Here is a 27,725-nt window from a genome sequence, read left to right on the forward strand (position 1 = left end):
AAAATTGTACCTATTGTTTCTTCTATCTATTCCGTGAGGTGCTTGTGTCATTTACTCCCTTTTTCTGTGAGCGACCAGGCGTCTCCATCAAGTATGCAAAGTTGGCATCAAATGGTGTGCTGGCGGTGTCTTGGCAAGTCGTATTCGACAAACACAGCTCCTTTTACTTCACTACTACTATTCTATGCAAGAATAACTTTAAAGTTTTTAGGAAAAAGAACATTGAACTAAAAAACAACAAACAAAAAACAACTCTTCAACTCTCAGCTCAATTTCATTTAGCCTGTGCTTAATTAATGATAATTTTTAGTCTAACTGTTTTGCAAATCGTTTTCATCATGCACATAGTTTTGAGAAGAATGCAAAACGCTTCACCGACGGGTGTTTGGCCTCATAAAAACCAATCGAGTCTATCGGCACATCCTGCCGGATTGGGTTTGTCGTTTGGCGTGTGTTTGTCTTTTGCCGCTCAAGATACGCTCAAGTTGGTCAAACGATACTCGGCCACCAATTTGAATTTTATATCACACAATGTACCTCTGCCACTGCTCTTTTTTTTTAACAGCAAACTTTTCTCCAGCAAGCACCCACCACCCTACACTAAAAGTGTAATTTTACACTCCTCCGCTCTCGGGTCTGTCGATTATCCTCCACCCTAAAACCGAACGAATTCGCAAGTCACCCGGGCGTAAGCCGAGTAAAGTTGTAATTTATGCAGCGCTGCAGTGTCACTTTCGCCCTGTCTTTCGGAGCAGCGAGAGCGAGAGGGAGTTTGGCTTTGGTGGGGTTGGAATCATTACTGTCGCTTCTTATATTACAGATTTGTATGACGCGCGCGATGGTATGGCATCGCTTCACCGTGCACTGCTTCACCGTGCGCGTTCGCGGTGGTTTGTTCGTTTTAAAGGGAGGCACAGTTTGTTTTTTTTTTCTTCCTTTTTGTGCAAGCAGAAGTTTGCTACCATTAGCCGGTGATGCCAAGGAGATACTTCTTTGCAGCTTTACGCCATCTCGACAAGCTCATTTTTCACCCGGGCAAACCTCCTTCCTCTGCTCGGTTTGTGCAACTGTTTATCTTTTCCCTCGATGCAAAACAATAATCCACCGCAACATCCACCACGGCTGCTTCCTTGTTGATGGGTGTGAGATTCTACCCATCTCCTTTCCGCCATGGCGGTATTTCCTCCCGAGCGAGAGAGAAAAAAAAAACACAACCAACTGCTTTATGCGCTTCCCTCGAATGGGGATGGGACGAAATTCCACTTTGTGGTCATGCAAACGAAGTTAGCTAATAACTTTCCACGGCACAAAAGAACCGAGCGGGGAGAACAGTGGACTATGGACAAACATTTGTCCAGACCGGACTTTGGCGTTGGAGAGGCGGGCAGAGTGCAGAAATGCAGGAGATTAAAACTTTTTCCAAGTTTTTATCCGAAGCCAGGGCCACGCCGTGGTACATTAGTGCTTGAAGCTTTGGCTTTTTCGGGTGTTTGTAGGTCAACGATGAAGCGCATCATTTATGTAAGAAAACTATTTTCTTCTTTTTGGTGGAGAGTTCATAAAACACTGTTATACCTCATTATCAAAAAAAGTTCGAAAAACCCTGAATTTCTACCCAAAAATTACAGTTAAAAGGAAGATTTTCAAAAGTACAAGTGTAAGCATTACATACAAAACATTCAAAATAAAAGCATACAAAACACCACACAGCTACTGGGAATGGTTCACATTACTCAAAGCAGTAAACACACTTGAAAGCAGGCAGCAAGAAAGTGACAGAGACAGAGACAGAAAGTCTATTGCCAATCTTTTTTTCTTCTTTAAGTTAATCTTTATCATTGTATTTAGTGGTATGGTTTAGATGCGATGTAATGTTTTGAATTGTTTTTGTGAGGTTCGATTTGGAGTTAGATGTGAGGTTTTTAGAATTTTGAATTGAACCTTTTTCCAAATTTAAGACAGCAACATTGCAGGAAATGGCTTTCAAAGCGTCTTTGAAAAGTGAAGAAAAGCGGAGAGTGAATGTGATGTAATACGATTTTTTTTTCAATATTTACAGAAGTAGTCTCGTATTTTTTTCTTTTTCGTTTGGCTCCATTCATATGCAATCAAAGCATAATTCGATTCCTTGGGCGTATTTGTATGTACCCCTTTTTCCACTCTTGCTTACACTCTTTCTCTCCGTAGTTTTCTCTTCACTTTCCAACAGCTTGTGCTGGAATATTTCATACTTCATTCCGAATGGGAAACACAACTTGCATGCTCGACGAAAAAAGGCACCGAATGGGGAGGACCGTTTGCCGCACGGGAAGCGGACCGCTCCATTTTGCCAATAGTAAAACCAATCAATGCGGAACCGAATAATGGGTCGGTAGGATGTGTTGGTGGATGTGAATATTTGTAAGGGAAGAATGTAACGGAAGAGTTGAAAAAAAAAACGAGAAAGAGAGAGAAAAAAAAGGTTCACAACCAAACCATTCCTTACCTTAAGCGCTTCTTCGTGGTTGATGGAGGTGAACGGTGTACCGTTCACCTCGAGTATCGTGTCACCAGGCCTCAGTCCAGCACGTTCCGCGACCGATCCTTCCTCGATTCGGGAAATGTAAACACCGACTCCTGCGGAAGGAAGCAGAGCAGCTGAGAACGTGGGTACTCGCGAATATCGTGTGTGCCGGCCGGGTATTTGGGCATCAAGAAGGTAAATGGAGATGGAGGAAAAAGAAGGAGAGAGTAGAGGGGCGAGAAGCGATAAAAAATATTTCATCCATCCCTGGTACGGTTGTACGTGCTCCTTCTTATGTGTTTACTTTTTATAGCTGAATTGAACGGGCCGGTTGCAAACGGTTGTGCCGGTTTTGGGTGTAGTTGGAAGGCAAAACTAATTTTACGACAGCCCAATTTTGGCCCCCTTTACCGGTTAGTGAAGATGGACGGGTTTAGGGGGGTGCCGTGAGCAGCCCCCGTTTTTACTTTTCATCCTTCCCTGCGATAGGGGAAAACTGCAATTGCAATCGAAGCACTTCCCGAAACGTAGCTCCATTTACCAATGGTTGAGATGGTCCCGCCCGAAGGTGATACGTGCCTTTTACGGACAAAGTTTTTACTGTGTGTGCCTGTGTTTGTCAGCTGGGCCTGTCAGCGTTGGCAAACACAAGCGTACGGTCTGGTGCCAACAGAATCATTACGTACTGCCTAGCACGACATTCAAATGAAACTGAAATTTAATAATCTGACCTTACCCCGCTTGAGCAACAACGGTAGAAAAGGTCTTATTCATTTGCTCGAGGTCAGTGAATTCCTTGCTAAGTGGGACCATGCATGTCGCAGTGTCCGAAAAATATGCTCAAAAACTGAAGCAGTCCCCTCCCCCCCATGGGGCGAGAAATTGTTTCGGTTTCAAATTGGTGCTCTTTGTGGTGGCGATTGACCGGAGCTTTCGTGACTGGCAGCATTTTGTCAGCATCGCAGGCCGATGTATTGATTCACCCTGACCATTACCCTGACCACAGTATCGCAGGTAAAAGGGCGTGTTGGTAGTTGAAGGTTTGCCACTGGAAAGAGAATATGCCGTCCATGCCGCATTGCTAGCCCCGTTTTTGTTTGGCTGCCGTTGTACGTGCAAATTTCGTGTATGCGGAGATATGTTCAATTTCCATTTCGAACAAATGCCTGTTGCTTAAGATTTTACATTTTATGGACACTTGGAATTATTTTACGATGTAATGGTTGTGTAATGTTCAAAACGCCACCTTAAAGAACAACGGAACATTTCAATCTGCGCAATATTACATGAAAACATTAATTTTAAACCATTGATTGCATACTATAAGCGCCTCACTGTTTGACTTTCATTTGGCTGTTCAAACAAAGAGGACGAGAAAATTGCATCCTGCACCACTGTGCGATCATTGTGCGCATCTGTCGTCCATCGCCCATTGGCCCAGAATGAATGGGGCAGCGTTCTGTTCGCTATACTTTGCCCTCAACGAAGCAAAAAAAAACCCCGAGCTTGAAATCTGTATTAAATTGTCAATCATTTTCACACATTCAGGTGAACGTGTCCGTGTTGTCCCATTTTGGTGCGGCACGGTGCGGACGCTGTGCTCGATGCGGACAAATTGAAATTAGATTCACAAAACATGCTTCCTGATGGACTCTATGACTGTGGCTCGATAAGCCATCCGCGGGACTGTTTGGTTGGAAGCGAGAGAGGCTTGCAGAGAAAGTGTAGGGAGCAAAAACAACACAGCGACGTAAATGGAAAAAACCACTGCAACAATGCATGCTGCACGGTGCTGTACACCTGGATGCGGTTTAGCATTCACTGTACGGTTGGACCGGTGCCAAACCGGTCACTGCCTGGTTGTTTGGTTTAGATAGATGTTTTTTACTTATTTTGTTGTTGCTCGCAATCTACATTTTCTCACACACTGGCTTAAACTGGACTGTGACTGTGATACTGAGCTATGGTTTGTTCTTCAGCATTTGACTACTTACCGGAATCTTTACCACCCTTGACGCATATCCCGAACCCATGGCTGCTGTCCGTTTGTTGATCACGTGACATGCTCACGGTTCGGGTTGTAAGCTGATGTATGTTCGGTATGCTACGATCTCGGTCGCGGTCGCGATAAATCTATCGAGAAAGGAGAGGGATTATTTAATTTGTTTTATGTAAAGAGAAAAAGCGTTTACAACCCTTCACGTCAAGGTTTATTCTACTGTGAGGAAAACGGCATTATTTAGAAGAGCAACACTTCATATTGGTTTATAACCACCGTATATACGGATAGGTCCCATGGTGTCACTCGTAGCGCTTGGGCTAATTCGTCCAAGGAAGTATGATCGAATCGCATTCTGACTCGTTCGAAATCAAAATTGTCAGTGATCTTTATCTTTCCTTTCTCGTGGCATGATTTTTATTAAGTACATTAACCTTTACAAGAAGAATTTGAACATGAAAAAACATATTTTTCATTGACCTCCTCCGCAGTGCTGCGTAATGTTATAATAATCACGTGATAACCGAAAAAACAACGAACATACCCGTGGTCCGTGGTAGCTTGATGTTCTGTTCATTGCTGATACTCAATGAAAGTGCGTCATGACAAAACCGTACGCGATTGCTCGAGTCAAAGCTGATACTCTGGCTGACAAGCTGATCATAATCATGATTTTTTTTGGCTGTGAACAGTGCTGCCAAATGCCACTGTTTCAGTCACCAACATTCATGAATGAAACGAAGCTCAAATCAGCTCACGTACACAACTAGATGATCCGAGGTGAGACTGGAACAGTTGGTGCAGCAAGCACATGCTTGGTGATATTTTGTTTAGCACCCAACTCTTGGTCACTCACTTTGTCACGATATTTTCTTTCTGCGATAATCACGACATTCTTGGAATATACTTGGCGTGTGCAACACTGTCGGGTCAAAAAGAGTGAGAAAACATGCTCATTTTGTTGCTTGGAACCACTCTCACGCATCGCATATCTCTCATGACTATCGTGATAATAACCGACAGAAAATTTCGCGACCAAGTGATTGAAGTGTTGCACAAAATCTCACCAAGCATGTGATGGTCGCAACAACTGTTTGAGTCTCACCTTTGATCATCACAGTAGAGCTCGTGACGCTGACATGATTATGTTTCATTCGGAATTTGTCATGACTATGTCAGTGACATTTTACAGAACTGATCACAGCAGAAAAAAGGTTATGAAAAAGTGACTAATCAAGCGTTGATTGCTATAATGTCACCAAGATGATTATCACAATTGAGTACGTTACGCTGACAAAGATTTTGTTTCAGTCAGATTTTTGTATGACATTCACAGTGACATTTTGCAGCACTGCTCTTGCGTGTTACATAACTTTTGTTATTCAACTACTTCCTTTATGTAACACAATTCGGCGCGCCCTAGTTGGAGCTGGCGCGTCTATTTAATAAATCAATTGAAATCAAAGTTAATATTAATACTCATAAAATTTTACGCTCGCGCGCTCACAATCAATAAAACCCGTTCGCGATGCCTGCTGACACGCTTCCTTACCAAACGTCATAAATATGCTAATAGACACTGTCATTAATCTCCAATTCCAATTAAAACACAATTCTTTCTGCTAAATCATGACGCGCCAGTGCTTTGTTCGTCCAACTTTCATCGATAGATCTATTTCTTTATCTATATATCTTTCTCTCTCTTTCGTGAAAGAAACCTTGACAGTGGGTCGTCGTGAACGTGGTCGCACTTGCTACTTACTTGATGGGTGGTGGAAGGCGGACTGCTGGCGGGACTGCGACGGCCTCGGTCACGTGTACCGTTACTATGATAACTAGTAGGAACTGAAGAAGACGAACTAGTTGTATTAAACATTCTTATGACCTGCTCTGGTGATATAGGCCGCTTCTTACCATTATGTCTGGTAGAATTTGGAACTGTGCCTAATTTTGTAAAGGTTGGAAGAAGTTGGAAGTTTTCAAGCAAACAGTACAGAGAGAAAAGACAGAGAGAGAGAGAGACAGCGGGGGGGGGGCACATTGGAAGGAAGGACCAAGACACAAAACGTCCCAGGACGATAGACAGAAAGAGAGAGATAGAGAGAGAGCGATAGACACGAAGGTAGAGAGAGAAAGGTAGATAGAGCGGGAGTGTGTGCTTTTGGGGCGTTTGGGGTTTTAGACAGGAAAATTCAGTCAAGAAAGGGACATAAGAAAACACACAGAGAGAAAGAGAGGGCAATAGAAACGCACACGCTGGGACGGTGAACGGGGACGGAGGGAGAGTTCAAGGTTGCCAAATTAGCCAGCAATGCACACCAGCACAATGGCCGAGCGAGCAGTGGCGTTTCCACGCAGAATTGGAAAACTTTCCGCGCTCGGCCATTTTCTTTACGACCGAACTGGAGGTCAGCATTTCCTGGGTGCGGGTGTAGGGGAGGGCTTAACAAATTTGGACGATATTTACTCACGGGGGAAAAAAAGGTTGGGAAAATACAAACCATGATTTCTACAAACACACATACAGACAGACGCAGACACTTGGTCAACAGAAAAAGCTAGAGCTGATAATGGAAACATACACAGACAGAATGGAAACTTCGACGTCGAAGTCGATCACATGGGAAAATGGAAGGCTCACAGGGAAAACACTAAAATTGAAATGTTTCAAACTGAAGAGGATGAGCGAAAAAACAAGAAAAATGCGGAACTGTTTTCCAAAGAAAACTCGCATCCCATTGTGTAATGTGGGAAAAGCTTAAAAGGAAAATGTAAATGGCGCCATTTTTGGCGTCATTGAAAGAAATGAAAGAATTCTGTCGTCAGTAGTAAACGACGGGGAACACTAATATAACACAGACACATACACTAGACACATACACATTCATAGACAAAACGTAACGTAAAGTGCACACTTAGGAGATTTACTGCGAACGAAAGGATTTCGTGCTTTATCGAGAGCCATCGAAACGCGCTAAGTGTGTGCAAGTTTCCCGCGGAAGGAAAAGAGTGTATGGAGGAAAACTGGGTAAAACATTCAAGGTTCAGGCGCAGAAAAACAACAAAGACACCGGTTGCACCAACGTTGGGGAGAAGTGTTCAAATCGAACCGAAACTGATCAGTGTAGAAAGGGAAGAACGGAGACCTAGTGAATAGTGGTGGCTCTGTGTGGGTGTGTGTTTCTTTGTCTTTCTGTAGTTTGTCGTGGAGAAGGATTTGGTTTAATTTACGAGGTTCATTTGATTTCGTTTCAATTGGCCAGCACAATTGACAGCAAGGAGTAAATACAGGAGAGATCGCTCAGTTGCGTGATTCAGCTCAGAGCTAATGAGTTAGAATGGTGATCTAAATCTTTAATTGAAACTGAAAGAGTTAGCTAAAGCGAAAAATGTATAACCTCTTTCAGCATGATATCTTAAATGAATCCCAACTTCATTAATGAATTGCAAAAGAGTTACTAGTCGGTTGAATCACTCATTAAGATTAAGCTCTCAAATGAATGATTTGGGTCACGAATTTGGGTGAGTTATTTGTTGCTGCGAGTTTAAATATTATTTTTTAATCATCGATACGAGTCATTTGATCTATTTTTAAGAAGGTTGGCTACGAGCATAAAATCTCCTAATGGGTTGTAACTCTCACAAGAGTAACTACATTCTCGGGTTATAAATGAGTTATAGAAAGCTCTCTGTGATGATATAATTCAACTTCTGCCTTGCAAAGATTTAGGTCACTCATTCTACCTCCATATGCTGATTGCCAGTAAGGAGCCAGCCTGAGCCGAAGCTGAGTAGCATGATAGCTTAAAAAGAGAAAGCAGGAAGTCCGGGTGTTGGAAGTGGAAAAAGCGAAAGTAGATAGTAGAAACTGCCAAGCAGTGGGGAGTAGTTCGGGACACAGGGGAAGGCGTAGTGTGTGTTTGAGCTTTGTGTTTCTTCGTTACTGCTTTTGTTCCCTATTTTCTTTGAATGCATTCGGTGATGCACACATTTTTGGCTATCGAAATTATCTCGCTGCGTATAGTCTCGCAGCAATTTACTTCCGGTTGACCCATAGACATAATGGCAAGCAGAAGAACCAGGACCAGGCTGCATCGTATATAATAGTTGTGTTTTATTTCAAAAGGAATGAGCAAAACGATCAACTAGATGGTTGCTGGCTGCTACTGGAGAAAGGAGCGTAACAACTTACTAGACTAGACTAGGGGTGACTAGACTAGATAAGGAGGGAGGGGGGGAGATGATGGCAAACAGCAAACCGGAGCGATACAGGCGGTTCTGCGTCTACTCTACTTGAGCAGAAGTGTTCGAGAATGCAGTGAACGATGAGGCTAGCAGGATACAACGACTACTGATCACACACAACTACGACTAGGTTGGAATAGTAGACAAAGAAGAGTCAATGAAAGATTAAACGAGAAGATAAATAACAGTAGATTTGAGACCGAGTAGAAACAGATGGATGGCATAAAATGTCAAGTTGATCATGCTTTGTGGTGAAGATATACTTAGAGTCTCTCCTTTGGAATAAAAATGAGTAGATAGAACTTTAATCTTAATTCATTCTAGAAACAACTCGATTTTAAGGTGTTTATAGAGAGATGATGGCTCTTCTAGGCATGCCATAAGAAAAAGATAAGATAAATACAAGAGTCAAATAAAGACAGCAAAAGAGAGTAAACGAAGGATTGGAACGAGTGGATTATAATTCGAAACAAGATAAGTTAGCCTGAGCGATGTACTACAGAGAGATAGAGAAAGAGTGAATAACAGAGCAGTTAGGACAACTAATGGCGGACACTACAACACTATCAGCACTACGGTGACATTTGGACGGACTTTGACGGGAGCGTGGACGCTTGATAGCGCAATAGATAGAAAGGGCGGATTCTGTCCAGGGCGGGGCACACTGATTGAAATCTTGGGAGGACTGGTTAGACGGGCGGGGCAGGGTCTGGACAAACTGGGTCTGGGGGTGGATCATAATGGGGTATGAGTGAAGAGTGTGAAGTGGTTTTAGTAGAAGTCGTTTGCTTTACCTGCACCAGTTGAAACACCTAAGCTAGCTGACTCTAAATAACTACTTCTACTTGGCAAAGAACCTCCTTTGGAAGGGACACCGGCCGTGTTATAATAATAATGAGGAGAGTGTGGTCTTTCTCTTTCTACTATTGTATATGAAGTACCGGGTGGTGAATAATATAAACCTGAGCGTCCGCGTAGCGAGCTTGTGCTGTTGCCGATGCGCGTACTGCCGTACGGGCCGATCACGTCCTCGGCCTCGAAGCTGTTGGAGCGTACGTGCCCACCGGCCACCAGACCGCTCGCGTGGCCGCCGGCCCCGTGCCCGACGCCGTGGATGCTGCCGGTCGGGACGCTGCCGACGCTGCCGACACCGAGCGCCGAGCCGGCCGACACGCCACCGACCGCACCGGCCGTCGAGTGGTGGTAGATTGAGTTGACTGGCGGCGAGGCCACTTGCTGGTAGCCGCTCCGGGAGCTCCATCGGGACGGGCCTAGATCGCACAGCTCGGCGTAGTCGTTCCCGGCACCCATTGCTAGGGGGTCTCCGCCACCGGGGGCGCCCCCTAACCGCATTTCCAAACACCTGCCAAAAAGGGAACGAAGCGTGGGGTTAGTATGAGATTGGTACGTGCGTTGGATGGGTATGATTTATGCGATGATCAGGATCATGTTGCAGGCACGGCTGAATCTTGCTCTGTCTTTGGAGATTGAATTTGAGCTTGCTTCTAGAGATTATAAGCCAAGCGTTGGTTTGTTGGAGAAATGTCTTAACCTTTGAACCTCTGGAGAGATGTTGTACGACCAGTTTTGAATCATAAAGAAGTCGTATTTGAGTAAATATATTGTAAATGCAATGCTAAAGTATATGAATACTGGTATCAACAGACTTGATTCATGTTCAAATTAAAATACAAAGAAGTCTCTGATTTTGACGATCCTGTTATTGTACATACATAATTGTGTCCCTTAAACTGATATGTCTTCCTATGACTAATATATCTATGTTGCTTATGCCATACATGTACTTCTTCTTCTTCATTGGCACAACAACCGTTGTCGGTCAAGGCCTGCCTGTACCCACCCACTAGTGAAGTGAGCTTGTCTTTCAGTGACTTATTGTTACCATAGCAGGATGGTCAGTCCTGCGTATGGGGGCATGGTCTATTCGGGACTTGAACCCATGACGGGCATGCTATTGAGTCGTTCGAGTTGACGACTGTACCACGGGACCGCCCATACATGTACAGTTAACAGAAATACAGTCGTTGCCACCTAATTTTGGCTCTAAGTCATCGATTATTGATAGTACGCATAAATTTTTAGCTATTTTTGACAGTGCGCATTTTTGACTCTATCGCACGTATTTTTGTCTGTAAATCATCAATGGGGTCCTTTCCGTTTTAAGTTCGTAGGCTGAAATGTCAGCCTGTCAACTGTTTGTATTGTATAGCAGTTTTCGAGCAGCTATCTAATAATCTAATGGGTATAATATACAGGTGGGCTTATCTCAAGGTGCATGAATTTAGAAGGCTGATTTCACTTCTGCTTCTGAATGAGGATTTTAAGAGTGTTTTTTTTTTGTATTCGTCATGCTTCCAGAAAGTTGGTTTAAACAAAACTTTTCACCCATACTGTCAAAATTGATGTTCAAATTTGGTTATAAAAAAACATACTATGAGACCACCTGGACCACATACATCACCAGATCTCATTAATGCACCTTGGGATAAATGTAAACACCACCTTGTTTTGCCATTATTTTGTAGCAAGTACTCGAATCTAATTCTAGCTTTGAGGCTAGAATAATCTAGACTGAAAATTGAAGGCTAATTTTGTGTGTGGTTTTATATGGAGTATTTACATGATTATTAAAACTTTCAATATTGGCCAAACAAATGTTTTATTTCAAATTCAATCAATGATATTATTAACTACCTAACTTAATTGTAATAGTTTCGGAACACACAGTTTTAGAAATTACATTAAAATTTGTAAATAAGGCGATTGACTCACAGTGTAAAATTGATGTCTTAAAGACAAAAATTGATGCGCACTGTCAAAAATGTATGCCTTTGAGGCAAAAATTGTGACACGCTGTCAAAAATTAGTGCCTTCTAGACAAAAATAGGTGAGTTAGAGTCAAAATTTAGTGGCAACCACTTTAATATATTTTAAAGACAAAGGATCATATTGTTAACACTTGCTTTCTGGATTATTTACCTTAGAATGGTGTTACTGTGTGCAAATATTTTCAGCAAATTTCTTTCCCAATAAAAATCGATACTACTAAATCATCACATTTCGAGAACGTTACACCGACGTGCTGATCAACCTTCAAATCGGTTTTTCTTGTAACTTGATATTTCTAATGCTGCCGACCAGCTCCATTCCTTTTCCTTTTTTGCTTCACCAACAACAGCACAAAAAGAAAAGAAACCCCATCGAAGCCCTGTTTACGCTAGAGGCTTCTTGTGGCTTTAGACTGCTCGCAATACTATTACGGTTAGGCTCACACCCGGTAGGTGGAGACCGTGCCGCACAAGTGCGTAAAACGTGGCAGAGTTTTATTAAAATTACCTAACGCTTTTACGACCACGGTCAACGTAAAGTCGTTTGGCAAGCCGTCGTCTCGTGGCGGTCGTGGTGGTGGATTCGTGTTTTTACGTCTGCCCGAAAATGTATCGCGAAAGACCTGCGCGATTACTCAAACGTGACCAATTCGCCTGTTCGAACAGTAAGGAAGTGGATCAAAACCACACGCCTGCGGAAGCTAGAACAACGAAGCCAATTACATTATTGGAGGGTTTTTTTCCTTTTGCTGCTACTTCTTTTTCGTACGTTCGAGCTCATTTCGCTGTGCTGTACACTTTATTCGTTTCGCACGATATCGAAAGTTTCAGGGAACGGAAAATGGTAAAAAGAAAACCAGTGGGTGTCTTCTTGCATAACGTGCAGGATAAGTGAAGGTATTGGATGACGTTAAAGAAGCATTAAATTGAACCAACCCGAGCACCAAACCGAGCTGATCGATTAATCGTTGCGTGAAGAGACATTACAATTGCTTTGTAAGGACGTGGGTGAGTTAGTTGTCTGGAAAATGGAACTGCTCGAAATGTTTCCGGTCCAGTAAATAAGCTTCATTCCACTCAGGGAAATATGCTACATTTCTAGTGCACAGTACAATAAACCATTTTTCATCAAAGTGAGTAATACCGGGGATAAGCACACTTCCACATTGTGTCGGCAAACAAATAGTACTGGTGCTGCAGCGATGCATGTAATAAGTGCAGCTGGTAGCAGTTCAAGCAAGCTTTATAGTTCATAAATCATTTGCAAAAAGTAAACCATTGCGCAACCGCAAATAAATTCATTTTCCAGAACAATCGTACAGTGTGTCCTGGGCAAGAGACGGGGAAACAACGGTGCGCCGATCGATACGTTGTTTGAATTTGGTGAACGTTTTATCGCGAATGAGCATTGTTTGGGGAAAAGTTCAATTATGGTTCATAAAAAGAGGGCATTTGAAAGTTAATGCGTAGTTCATAAATGGGATAAATCGCAGTTAAAATCATACATTTTGTTTAAAAAAAAGACAAAATATTAATCATCAACAATTGTTCGCATACTTATAGGCACAAAATGTTCAAATATACGTCAAAACTGTATTTATATATTCTTTCCTTCAGTCAGTCAGTCTGTATTATTCAATGACACATAATTATAGGGAATAATGTTATTACAAAAGCTCAATATTTCATGTTTTATGATGCCTTCACGATGCTTTTTTTGTGACAGGCAGCTGTGTCATTGTGGTTTATCAAGAGTTAGGCGATGCGCTGCTAAAGTACACACAAAAAAAAACATGCACAAACATATAGGCAATCAACTGTCAGTGCAAAACCAAACAAAACGCTTCCCGGTCAACATGCGTCAACGTTTGCACAGATTGTACACACTGCACCACGGCACCGCCCCCGGGACAGCTGATCGGGTGCCAAATGGGGTAGAGTGAATTTAATTAATTTTTCATCGTACCATCAATCCCGTACCACGGGTTCGCGTCCCATTCCTGCCCCCGAGTGGAGGGGAAAAACTGGTTCCGGCTAGATTTCGGCGGTTGCCTACCAATGGGCTAGGCTGCCTGCCGGTGATGTGAAATTGGCACATGACATGGCTGCACGCATAATCAATGCGCGATGCTCCCGATGGAGCACCGTACGCTGGGGAGCAATCTGGGCACCCGAGCTGGCCACCGGGTAGTATTCTGTTAGGGAATTAAAGGTCCGCGAGAGGAACGGTTATAAATTATCTAATAAGTGGCCCCGCACAAATGGGAAGCTTAAAGCTGACTTATGTAACTGTATGTAAAAGTATAGGTAAAAGGTATTTTCATTTGAAATTAATTGAGACGAAATTATGCCTCCAGAGGTAACATGAACACGTACACGTGGTAATAATAATTGATCATGTAAATAAAATCTCATGCGAAGTACTAAATACGTTATTCTGTCTAGATGTTTGCATACTTTTAGGCGATTTGTTATATCTTATCTCTTAAGTTTGCATACTTTCAGGCGTTTTCCTTTAACTATCGCCCATAGTTTTTAGTGAAGTTTTTAAAATGCTAACGATGATACTACAGTTTACGTTAAACGACAGCCACTTGCATCTCTCAATAACATAAAGAATCATGGACAATGTGATTTTTTTCTTATTTTCTTCTGGTTCCCTCCCTTCAACGAACCGTAAATTTGACTCTCTCGCACAGCTGCGACCAACAGGTTTTGGTAAAGAGCAAGCATCTTATAGAATTGAGTCACAATCAAAAGAAAGGACGCGGAAAGGATGCATGATAGCTTTCTCCCTTCCGCCCAGTGGACAATCATTTTTTTTTTGTTCGAGTGTATGCGTGCTTGACGACTAAATTACATGCAGCTGTGGCTTTTTCGTCCTCAAGTGCTCTCAGCTATAGCTTTAACTGTGTGCTCAGCACTGTTCAGCGGAAGCTGCTTTTGTTGCTTCCAGACAGTGAGCAATTGGGAGATAGTATGTCGCATGGAGCTGTTGCTTTTTATTGTTAGCCTGGCCTGTTTGTTGCAGAACTGTGCAGGATAACACCAACAAAAAGCGAACTTCAAGCCTTATAGTAAAAGGGGAAACCACAAAGGATTTAAAGAGCTTCGCATACAGAAAGTGCCGTGAGTGTATGTCGAGGATGACAAATGCTTTTTGACTGTTGCGTTTATTAACTGGCAGTTTGCATCGAAAATGAAATTAATCGTACCATCAAAAACAATTTCAATTTCAGTGTAATTCATGTTCTATGTACAAGGAACGGTATGTACTGGGCGTAACACCGAGCAAGGTGCGCTAGAGTTACGAGTAAAAACACAAATATCTCAAATCCATCAATTCAAACAAGTCGATAGGAAACAGGCTCGCTTGATCAATCATCCACCGACGGGTATCATTTATTCAAATTTCTACCATTTATCCTTCAAATCAGCAGACGCCGATCGGTTCGCGCTGCAAGCAAACGGGAAGGGAGGAACAAAAAACGAGCACGAAAACTTTGCACCGGAAATGATGGTAAGCAGCGAGCGGAAATGAGTGTGGAAATTTTCTGCCTGAACGAAATCAATTTATTTGCTCTTTTCCCAGTTCCGTTAAGTTTGCCGCACCAGCTGAGCCGTGCTAATCTACCATCCATCTTGCCTGCATCTTTTGGTGGTTTCTGTTCCATTCAGACTCACACACCCACACACACACACACATGGTCCGATAAAGCAAATGCTTATCAAGCCATCAGTATCGGGGCAGGGTTTTTTTGGCGCAGCAGCACAATTTTCTCACATTGACGTGTGATTTCCCCCTGCCGTACGGTTCCGAGCGCGATTCCGTTTCTTAATCGACAAAAAAGTGGGAAAAGTTGGAACCATTAGCGATGGTGGTTCGAAGTGCAGCGAGGGAAGTGCCGCGGGTTTGACAGCGAGCCAACACAGCCGCGTCGGTAACGAGCGAGCGCTCGATGTACGGTACACACCTGCATGCTCTGCAGTTGCGATTGCATGCATCCATTTCATTTCCTTCATTAATAGTGCACATCGTCGTTTGAAGTTTGTATGTGTGTGTTAGTATTGGCATTTTCACATTACCAGAATGGTGGAAGTGCTTTCGGGGTATATGGGAAGGATGGGTTTCCTTACAAATGCAAACGGGGAATCTGACTATGCTGTGATAAGAGGGCAGTCTTTGGGCTACGTTTGGAGTTGATTGAACATCATGTTGGCGTAGTCTTTTGAATGTGTCTTAATACACTACATCAAATAGGACCTGAATGAAAAAAGCTGGATAAATTTGTTGAAAGTTGAATCATAACATAAGTATGCATGATTATTTTGAATGAGAATGCTAGATTACTAAAGACTTCAGCTAATTTTAGAGATGTTGTCTTAGAATAAAGATGCTCTCTGAACAGAAAAAGCTCTTCAAAATTAAATTTGCTTTTTCAAGAGATTTCAAGTGATGACACTTTACGGTTGAAGATAGTACTTAAAATAAAAGATGATAGACCTGTTCGCCAGTGGCGGATCAAGGGTATCGGGGGCCCTAGGCGGAACGACGAGTTGAGGCCCTCTGTAAATGGTAAATGTTGTTTAGGGGGGGGTAGCGGCACTAAAGTTGCTGTTGGAAGATTGAACAGTAAACTTGAAATGCCGTCGGGGCCCCCTTCGATCATCAGTCGCAAACTCTTCAATTTTTGCTGACGGGGGGGGGGTCCAAATGATTCATCGGGGCCCCCTTCGATCATCAGTCGCAAACTCTAAATTTTTTCCTGACGGGGGGGGGGGGGTGCAAATGATTCGCCAACCTCGGGGCCCCATCGGCCATCCTTCCGGGGGCCCTTGCCGCTAGTACTCTGTCCATACGGCATACTATAGAATGGCGATCTACGGGGCCCCTAAATCGGTGGGGCCCCAGGCGACCGCCTAGTCCGCCTACCGTTAGATCCGCCGCTGCTGTTCGCTTCGAATCTAATCACGTACTACAGGCCGTGAAATAAGCAATTTTCAACACAGACAATGGATTTTGGCATCAAACGAAATGTATTTTATTGACATTTCATTGAAAAATATACAAATAATAATGAAATGTTCATGTACAGATGAATAAAATGACTTAGTAGACAGTTAGCTAGAATCCTTCGATGCCTCACGTAAGATACCGCACATAACTTCCATGCTGTACATAACTTTACCATTTCGACTCTTCCCGACTGTAATGACAGCCGGTTAGTTCTTTACACAGCCACGGGCCCTGGATAGTAGGATCAAAATTCATTTGTGAAGGCATATTATTTTTTTAATTTATTTATTACCAGGACAATCCGATTTGACCGTATTTCTATTCATAAAGGCGTGTGTGAGTTAGTTGTTTCATTGGTAATGCAAGTCCGTGTATTGTGCCTTTACCTGCCAATGATTTTTGATTACTTTAATTTGCCGGCAAATTTATCAGAAAAATAGTAATTATGACATTGGAGATATTGGATCATGCTTTCACAATATGATATGTTTAACCAGAGACCTCAATTTTAAAGAAGTTTCGAATGGTTTCTTCCATGTCGGACTTTCCCAGTATTTGTGCAACTTTTTTATGCAACACTGTAATTTTAACGTTCTAACTATTGAACATAAGCAAGTACATGTAAAAACTGTTGCGATATTGTATAATTTGCTCCAATATTATTATTATTATTATTATTTAATCTTCAACGGGCCGTATGGCCTAATTAATATGTAATAGTTCATTAAAAAAGAAAAAAATACATAACAAAAACAAGTTTTGCATTGCAATTCTCTGCGGCCACAGCAAAAGCCGGAGACGTTCTTTGAAGCACTGAGTCGAGATGTCGAAGTCGAAGCAATCCGAGACAGTATTGATATCTGCACAGTATCTGCACAGGACTTTATTTAATTTCAAATCTTTAGGTGAGGGTAAAAAATCTTTATGTGAGGAAAGGATCTTGTGATAAAAAGAACTATATACGATTAAATAGGCCTTATCAAAATGAAAGGAGCTGTTTGACTGAATTGAAGAAGCTCTTTGAGATTTTAGATGCTTTTTTATTAAATGATTCTTTTCCATGGTGTTCGAGATCATACAGGGTTATGATGTCTTTATCTTTTTCTGAATTATACGTTCTACTCTTACAGCTTATAAAAACTGTTTGCAGTTAAAGATATTTTTCGTGGTAAGTTTGAAGGTGCTCTCGAAGAGCTGATAAGCTATTTGAGTTTATCGTAGCTCTTTCAGATCTAATTTGGATAAAATGCAGGGTTTTCAGAGTCAATTTCCAATGTCTACAACATTTTTCATCGATTGCGAGATGTGTCAATAGCTGTCAAATGTTGTATTTGCATCACAAAAATGTTTTATTTCTTATACATGATTTTCAACACGTCTCAAGCTGAATGGAGTTAAAATACACCATTTGACTGCTGTTGAAAAGCATCTTGGAGGCGGTGAATTCAGGGGTTTTTAAGTCAATTTCGAATGTAAACATTGTTTTTGATCACGTAAAACAAGTTATTCCGCATCACTCTGATATTTCATTGTCATCATAATAATTTTAAATTTTTTCAGCATGATTTTCAACACTTCACCAGTCAACGGGTGTTGAGATTCGACTTCAAGCCTCGATACAAAAACAATGGAAGCATCTTGTAGAAGTGTTGAATATCATGCTGAAGAAATTAGAAATTATTATGATGAAAATAAAATGTCAGAACCATGTGGAACGATGAACATTTTGCACGCGGTAAATCACAATGTTTGTATTCGAAACTGACTTGGAAAACCCTGTAACAGTTGTTGAGGCAGTGCAACGCTTTTTTAATTACAATGTATTATGTGAGCGTACGACTAACAAATATGAACTATGGGAATTATAATGGTCTTCAAGATTCTAGCTCTTTGTGGTGAAAGAAGCTCTATCAAAATCAGGATAGCACTTTATACAACTCTTTCAAATCATAAGACACATAAGATCTTGGTTTGTGTGATGTGTTTATCGTGCAAAATGTTTTTTTTTTTTTGTAATAAATACAGTGAAACATTTTAAGAGGAATGTGAATATGATTAATGCCTGCCGATTCAACCTGCACGATCAAGCAAAACTAATACCATTGCCAAATTGCTCCATACTCAAACTAAAAAAATTAGCTTAACGCATCGCCGAAACCACGACAGAGGGGCCACCAAAGCTCTCTACCACGCATCATCAAAACACGCAATCATACCGGGCCGCGCTCGGAAACTCCTGTCGGAAATGAAACAATCTTTCCCATCCGAAACAGGGAATAACAAAGAAAAACAACCCCGTGCACACAAACACACATGCTGTACATAACAACAGGTTATCGAAAGGCGGTGAGGTTGCAGTTTTGTATTGGTTGGATGGTTCCCGCGAACTAGGGCCGCGAAACCCTGGTGTACACGTTATTGGCACGAGAGCACGAGACTGCTGCAGTTTTGCGAATGTTTCAACTCATCGTCCATTTTTTTCTCAGTCCCGTTGGGTTGGATGGTTGATGTGTGTTTTTTTGTTGTTGTTGTTGCTTCCTTTACTTCACCACCGCACGAGGTGAACCGCGGCTAGAACCCATCATTAGTTGCGGGTGTGCGTGGCAGGCAGTGTGTGGCCGCTGCCGCTTGTTTTATAGCTTTCTTTTTGCCTCAAAGTCCTCGGTCCTCCCTTAGCTGCGGAAAGATGCGGTACTTGTACACTGCAGCGCATTCGTTGTTTTGCGTACCGCATCGTAAAGGGAGGAGAGGATGAGGTAGTACCTGGCGATGGGCGATACTTCTGTTCCACCCCGCCCACACCCGGTCGAGTGCTGCTGGACGCGCGTGTTATTGAATTTCCTTTCCAATTTCCACACATCATAAATTTCAATTAATAGCGTCTGCATAGGGCAGCACATTTTGCCGCAACATCGTTGACCCAGTGTGCGAAGGTGCCTTTTTGTACCCCTCTCTTCAATTCCCCCACCACCCCTCTTGGCCCAGGTGAGACGGTGGGTTGTTGTCGAAAGGACTAATCACCGGAGGGGTCCTTCATTGGCGTGTAAGTGGAGAAGTTCTCGTTACACGCTACAACCTCCCCCGGTTCGTCGCCTGGTGCAGAAACGAGCGGCACGAAGTCTACTTTTTCGCATCGAACAAACGCTTGTTACAGAGAGGGTAGAGCACACACACACACACACACACACACACACACACACACACACACACACACACACACACAAGAGAGTTGCATGAATTCACTAAAGATCGAAACAATGTACATGCTCCGATCAAGAAGATGTCGGTGAGCATCCTGTCGTCGCTAACCTGTATTGAACGGGAACTGCTTACCATGAAGATGAGGGTGGAAAGGATCGAAAAGGCGTCTATGAAACCCAAGGCAGGCCTTACAACTACACCGATCTCGGGGAAGAGAAACAGGAAGGTGAGAACACCAGAGGAAGCAGAGGAGGTAAAACGGGCAAAGAACGATGCCCCAAATTGTAACCAGATAGCCCCAGAACCTATTGAAGAGCAGGAGAAATCAGAGAGTAGCGAGTTATGGAGCACGGTGGTCAGCAAAAAGGCCAAACGTAAGGCTACAATAGATTCGGCCACAGATGTTGGTCAAGGTAGACCTGGTGCACCAAATGGTCCAACTAAACTGACCTCATGGCGACCGAAAACGGAGGCGATCCTGGTCGAGACAAACGAAGTGTCTACACACAAGGACATACTTCGAAAACTGAAGACTGATCCCGAGCTACAGCCGTTTGGCAAACAAGTCGCACGAGTTAGAAGTACCAAAAATGGAGGTTTACTCTTTGAGCTAAAGAAGAACGATGGTACCTACAGTGAAGATTATTCCGAAAAAATCCAAAAGGCCATCGGAGAATCCGGAAAAGTAAAAACCCTTGGGCAAATGGAGACTGTCGAAATTCGCTATATCGATGAAGAGACAGAGGCAGATGATGTCGAACGAGAAGTGCGAAATCAATTTGCCTGCACCGAAGGCTGTAAATTGGAAGTAAGAATGAAATCTTCTTACTCGGGTATGCAGACTGCCATCGTTAAACTTCCAGCAAAGCTAGTGCCGGCGATGACAGCAGCAGGGAAAATACAAATAGGCTGGTCAGTCTGCCCAGTGCGGGTCAGCACTCCGAGCAGAAAATGCTACCGCTGCTGGCAAACGGGCCACATCTCACAGGACTGCAAGGGTCCAGACAGGAGTAAATGCTGCCTGCGCTGCGGAGATGAAGGTCACTTCGCTTCTGCGTGCCAAAAAACTCCTCGATGTGTGTTCTGTCCAGCTGGTTTCAACGCGCATCATTCGAGTGGAGCATTCTGCCCAGTGACGAAAAAAACAACATCATGGAAGTAGTCCAGATAAATCTGAACCACTGTGAAACAGCCCAGGACCTCCTGAGCCAGGTACTGATTGAAGAGGAGGCAGATATTGCTATTATATCAGAGCCTTACAGGGCTCCAATCGGATCTACGAATTGGGTGGCTGATAAAACTGGCGCAGCAGCAATTTGGGCGGTGCGAAGATATCCCATTCAGCGGGTTGTTTCAAAAACGTTCGAGGGCTTCTGCATAGCCGAAGTTAACGGAGTATTCTTTGCCAGCTGCTATGCACCTCCTAGCTGGGAACCAGAAAAATTTAGTGAAATGCTTAACAATCTATGTGCAGCACTGGAGGGATGCAGTCCTTTGGTGATTGCCGGCGACTTTAATGCCTGGGCTGTCGAATGGGGGAGTAAACGGACAAATAACAGAGGAGAGGCAGTGCTCGAAACTTTTGCCCAACTTAATGTAGTTCTGGGAAACGTCGGCTCAACCGCTACCTATAGCAGAAACGAAAGGACATCTATGATAGATATTACGTTCTGTAGCCCATCTCTGGCCTGGCACCTACACTGGCGCGTCAGCGATACTTTTACAGGCAGCGATCATCGTGTGATACGGTATGCTGTCAACAAGGGGCAAATGAGTAAACTAACTTTGGCGACGACAACGGATATAAGAGGTTGGAAAACACAGAGCTTTTGCGAAGACCGGTTTGTAGAGGCCCTGAATTTCGGTGACTTTGGAGACGTTGCAAATCCTTCTCAGCTCGTGTCTGCACTGAGCCGAGCGTGTGACGTCACAATGCCTAGAAGGAAAACACCAATAAACACCAGACCACCGGAATACTGGTGGAATTCTTCGATCAAGAAGCACCGAGCTGAGTGCATTGCTGCTCGTAGGAAACTACAACGCGAGAGTAATCCTTCTAACAGAGAGCTACTGAAAATTATCTACGTCAAGCTAAGATCAGATCTTAAAAGGGAGATAAAGTTGAGCAAAAGAAAAATATTCCTTGAGCTACGCGACGAAATAGCTCGGAAGCCTTGGGGATTGGCTTTTGAAACTCTTATGGACAAAAGAAGACCCAAGGAGCCTGTGGAAAGATGCCCCGTGAAGCTTCTCCAGATAATCCAGCAGCTGTTTCCTACCCATGGCCCTCCGCTACTGAATTCGATTATCGACTCGCCAGAATCCACCTCTGTGCCTATTACGACCACAGAGATTGAAAAACTCGCAGATCGCCTCAAGTGTGGAAAAGCCCCCGGCCCAGATGGTATCCCCGCTGAAGCAGTCAAAGTGGCCATGAGGATGTTCCCTAGGGTGTTCCAAAAAGTTTTCCACAACATACTTACGACAGGACAGTTTCCATCAGTGTGGAAGAAGCAGTTGTTAGTCCTGATACCAAAGCCAGGGAAGACTCCAGGGAATTTATCAGCCCTAAGACCACTGGGACTGATCGACGTACTGGCCAAAGCACTGGAAATGGTAATTCTCGATCGCTTGACACCATATACAGAAGGAGAACACGGCTTATCAGATCGTCAGTTCGGTTTCCGCAAGAAGCGCTCCACGGTTGATGCGATACAGGCGGTACTGGTGAAGGGTGATGCTGCCTTTCAACGGAAGCGATGTGGGGCTCGTTACTGCGCGATCATCACCATCGATGTGAAGAACGCCTTCAACTCTGCTAGCTGGGAGGAAATAGCAAAAGCTCTAGAGCGCATGAAAATCCCCTTGCATTTGTGTCGGCTACTGAGAAGCTATCTCAGCGGGCGCGTTCTACAGTATAGCACGGAAGAGGGAACAAAAATAGCTACCATCTCTGCTGGCGTACCGCAAGGATCAGTACTTGGCCCCACCTTGTGGAACATTATGTACAACGGAGTATTAACCCTGGCCCTACCCACAGGAGCTGAGGTCATCGGGTTTGCAGACGATATTGCACTGACTGTCGTAGGAAATAGTGTAGAGGAGGTCGAGTTGCTGTCTACGGATGCTGTCGGCAGGATTGACTATTGGATGCGAGAAATGAAGTTGGAAATAGCACACGCCAAAACGGAATTTATTCTCATAAGTAGCCACAAGGAGGTTCAAAAAGCGCACATAATGGTAGGCACTAAGCAAATAGAATCTATAAGAAGCCTCAAATACCTTGGAGTTATCATAGATGACAGATTAAAGTTCCGAAAGCACCTTGAGGAAGTTTGCATAAAGGCCACAAAAACTGCAAACGCGTTGGCTAAATTTACACCCAACATAGGTGGTCCAAGCAGCACAATAAGACGCTTACATGCCAACGTAGCCATTTCTAATATAAGGTATGCAGCACCAGTATGGGCACACATACTAAGAAATAAACAGAACCAGTACGCTATAAATAAGGTGCACCGAAAAATGGCCATACGCGTTGCTAGCGCGTACCGTACCATCTCATATGAAGCAGTATGCGTAATTGCGAGTATGATGCCCCTTTGCATCACCCTAGAGGAGGACTCCGTAAATTTCCAGAGCTCACGCGCGGCAGATACTCGTGCTATATCCCCAAAGGAGGCAAATGAGGAGTCCATGCGAAGATGGCAGGCGGCTTGGAATAACGCTTGTAATGGGAGATGGACCTTCACGCTAATCCCCGATGTAGCAATGTGGATAAACCGGAAACATGGTGACGTGGATTATTTTGTCACGCAGATGCTCTCTGGCCACGGGTGTTTCAGGAGCTACCTCCACAAATTCCGGCACGCTTCTTCACCTCGATGCCCAGTATGTAAGGACAATGACGAGACTGCGGAACATGTAATGTTCTACTGTCCACGTTTCCTAGAGGAGCGCCAGCTGCTTGACACGAAGTGCAGAACCGCCGTAAGACAGACCAACCTAGTGCAGCTGATGCTACATAGCGAAGAGTTGTGGGAAGCTGCAACAACATGTATGAGACTGATCCTGACAAGGCTGGACCAGCTGTGGAGAGGAGATCAGGACCTGGGACGCGTGTGAACGTGGTACGGTTTGGAGTGTTTTGTATGTGTGCCCCATGGAGCAGTATGCGAAGTGTGAAGTGCTTGGTGTATTGATTGTGAGCTCTATTGCTGTGTGATGTTTGATAGTACTTTTGATCTGTCTCGCGAACTCTGGTTCATTGTGCAATAGCGAGGATGCAATGCTAATGCATAAGCCCTTCCCCAAGAAGCATACCGAAAGGTGAACCCATGGGGAAGGGTATATGTCCCAAGGAGGGGGTTTACTGGGTAAGAATCCCATGTCAACACCCGTGCGACAACGGGAGTCTTTCGAAAATTCCCCCTCCTTGTAAAAACAAAAAAAAAAAAAAAAAAAAACACACACACACACACACACACACACACACACACACACACACACACACACACACACACACACACACACACACACACACACACACACACACACACGCAAAAAACGGAACCAAAATCGTGTCAAATTGGAAGATTGAGCACTGTGGCTAGAAATGGATGGAGCAGGTGGAGAGAAATTCTTCTAAAAAGTGCCAATAAACTACCCCAAAAAAACCCTTTGGAAGGTGTCGCATTTGTGGCACACCATTCACGTTAACAGTGTCCGATAGACCGCGCACATAACCGAATAGCGCAGTAAAGAGAGCATTCAATCAATTTTATGTCGCAGAGGTAAATAGATTGTGTTCCGTTTCGATAGCACTTACGTTAACTGGAATGCTTGTCAAGCAATCGTTCTATGGGCAACTGGTCTCAATGACTGTCATACCCTAACGATGTCCAAACACATGGTAATACCGAAACCTGATTCAGCATCGAGCAGGGCTTTTGAAGGACACATTATTCAACGAAGAAAAAAATGCAAAATTAAATAAACACTTCAAAACACGTCCCCTCAAATGGACTTCCCTATTCATGGCTCACATTAAATAGGCAAATTAAATCGCTATTGATTATTTATGAACCTTTTTATGCGACACGGCGTCAAGGATGGATTGATCAATACTTTTTCGTTTACACTTGATTGGCTATAATTATTTAAAAAAAAGAAACCAAAACGATGCAGCTAAATCCCCTTGGAGAAGAAAGGAAGAGACAAAAATATATTCTACAACATAGCCAAAATTTGCCAACGTGCAAGTAGTATGACGCCAGCACCGCCAGAACCTCCGTTCGTTTCCCGTTTCTGTCCCAATACCTTGTGGCTCTATAGTGTCGTGAACCTTTCCTGGCTGGCTCACGTGAGGGCTGGAACGTTTCCCACTCCAGCAAAAAGTCATTCCAACAGCCTTAGGTGACTCGACACCTTCCCCAATGTGTATGTGTGTGTGTGTGTGAGTCCAGGTCTATAAACATCCGGACACTATCCGTAGGTCTGTCCCGTGGTTTCGCTCGGCTCTTCTCTCTTTTTTTTGGCACCGAATGCTTCGCATCTCGTGCCACAGGGGCTAGGAATAACCGACAAGGGATATGATAAATTTGTTGGCGGCAGGTGCCCGCGTTTTTGCACAACACGAGCCTGGGTGTTGACACACCTGTCAGTGGAGTGTATTTTATTTCATTTTTTTAGTTGAAACATCAGCTCCAGCCAACCCCTTTTTTTTACGCCACCACTGCGATGCCACGTCCGCCAAATGACGTGACCTAACAGAAGCTCTCGCCCAATCGGAGGGGTGGGGGGGAGGGAGGCGATGGGAATGTTTTGCGGGCCGCGAACATTATCTAGCACAGATAATTTGCAGACATCGGCTCGGATCTGTGTCAACTGTGGCGGTTGTCGTGGGATCGTTTCGATGGCACTGATTTAGAGGAACAACGCCGTCCCTGGTATAAAGCTTTTAGAGAAAACGATTCCGGGCAAACACCATGTGTTTGGAAATAATGCAGAACTTGAGGTGCGTTTTAAATATTTAAACAAGCATTTTTGTGCAAAACTGTTTATTTTTTACTATACTTATTGTCGATTTTTCTAGAGTGAACCCAAATTGGCACTCCTACTTGCGGTTCTACTATTTTTACAATGTTGCCGTGTCTGCGTGTAATAGATAGTGGCCGCAGCATATTGCCCTACCGGCCACTCACACACTCACACCGGTGTACGCCATAAATTGTATTGTGGTTTCTAATTGTCCTACCCTCTCCTTTTTTTGTCCGTAAGGTAAAACACCTTTCGGAAGCCCTACCGGCGGACCGCTTGAAACCCGCATTCGCCTGACCCCAAAACCCCACACAGCCGGCAAAGCTGCTGCGTGCGTGGTACCAAACGCAACGGAACGCAAACGCTACCATGAGTGTGACATATGGCATTAGTGCACGTCTATATTTGCGAAGGCACTCCAAGTACATGCGACAGTATGCAGAGTTGGTTTTAGCACATCGCACCGACCGAAAAAGGGACTCCCATAAACTGGTATGAAATGCTACTGTAGTAGGGTTAAAAAAACTCACACACACACACATACACACACACACACACACACACACTCCAAACTGGGAAGTAAAATAGACAGCCCAGAGTAGCTACACCGGTGCTACAGCTAGACGCAAGAATTTGTATATCTGTGTGTGCGTTTGTGTTACGAAATATTTATGGAAAAATCGATGCTACCAGGCGCTGTGTGCCAGCGTTTGTGTGCGCTTCTGATTCAACATCAACCAAAAAGGAGTTTTTTTTCCGGACGGGCAAAATTACTCCCGCCCGTTACGCAAGAAGTCGGCTGCCAACAGCCACCGAAAACAAAAAAAAAAACAACAAGGCTCCGTGAAAAATCCCCAAACGGCACTACCGACCGCCACTGGCTGCGCTGACGTGCGTAAGCTGATCCGGTGCCGGTGTCGCGTGTGCGTTGAGTGCGATGAGGTTCGTTTTTGCTCCTTTGCGTTTGCCTTTGCGTTTGTGTGTCAGATGTCACCAGTCGATTCCACCGTGGGCGATAATAATATGACTAAGGCTGACGTTTTTTCGTGGGCTGTCGTCTCTACCACAGCTAACAAAACGCGTGACCACATCTCGTTGTGCCTGCAGTTGAAAGTGTGTACACGCAATGGCGGAAAAGTGCCACCTCACCGCGTGCAAAGGTGATGAACGTTTGGGAAACGGAAAGGGAAAAATGACGAGAGGAAGTCGAGCACTTGGCATTGAAGGCCAAATGAGTTCGTTGTGTGAACTGTGTTTTGAAAAGAGCTTACAGTCTCCAAATTCTGAATGTGTCTCCTATTCAATAATTGAATCAATTAATGAACTATGCTTTGGACAGTTTTGAAGCCAACAACGGTTGCTAGATTATTTCATCTATCCTTAGAGATCAGCCCTTATTCTTGAAAAATAGCGACTGCTATAAGACATACAGCTATGAGAATTCAATATCAATTAGATTGAAGAGACAATTAATAAGCTTCTAAAGCTTGTTTGTTTCATTTGTTTTGCTCAACTCATCAATCTTAGAAAAAAGCATGACAAAACATGTGTTTTATTATTCTGCATTGTTTAATTCCTTTGGTGTAGCTTATATTTGATTTTGAAAACAATCAGAACTAGATTATCTAGCAAAGAATAGATAAAAATTGATCATAGTTTTACGAGTAAAGTTACAGCACAGTTCTTTTTATGTAATCTCTTTCACAATGTATTGTTGGGAACGATTTAGCGATTAATGCTATACCGATTCCTACGACTGTCGTCCTTTTATTACTTAAGGTTGACCTAAAACATTAGACCTGATCGCGAATGAAAGTGGATAATTTTTACCCGATTGGATAATATGCTCGAATCTCCGGATAGGATATGTTT

At 43.5% G+C, this 27,725-nt stretch overlaps 1 protein-coding gene across 6 annotated transcripts in view; it reads right to left on the reverse strand.

Moving 5' to 3' along the window:
- LOC120900409 (whirlin) overlaps positions 1–27,725 on the reverse strand; it is a 97,550-nt gene that overhangs the window by 55,925 nt on the left and 13,900 nt on the right. For 4 of the 6 annotated variants that reach the window (XM_040307371.1, XM_040307370.1, XM_040307369.1 and 1 more), the window contains exons 3-6: positions 9,542–10,110; positions 6,265–6,446; positions 4,498–4,636; positions 2,486–2,637 (exon numbers count right to left, since the gene is read on the reverse strand). In XM_040307371.1, the coding sequence (XP_040163305.1) occupies positions 2,486–2,637; positions 4,498–4,636; positions 6,265–6,446; positions 9,542–10,100 (1,032 nt within the window). In that variant the 5' untranslated portion in view covers positions 10,101–10,110. The remainder of the gene's footprint in view (positions 1–2,485; positions 2,638–4,497; positions 4,637–6,264; positions 6,447–9,541; positions 10,111–27,725) is intronic. The other 2 variants (XM_040307374.1, XM_040307372.1) reach the window with 1 other exon arrangement.

This window comes from Anopheles arabiensis, chromosome 3 (assembly GCF_016920715.1).
Source record: "Anopheles arabiensis isolate DONGOLA chromosome 3, AaraD3, whole genome shotgun sequence".
NCBI lineage: Eukaryota > Metazoa > Arthropoda > Insecta > Diptera > Culicidae > Anopheles > Anopheles arabiensis.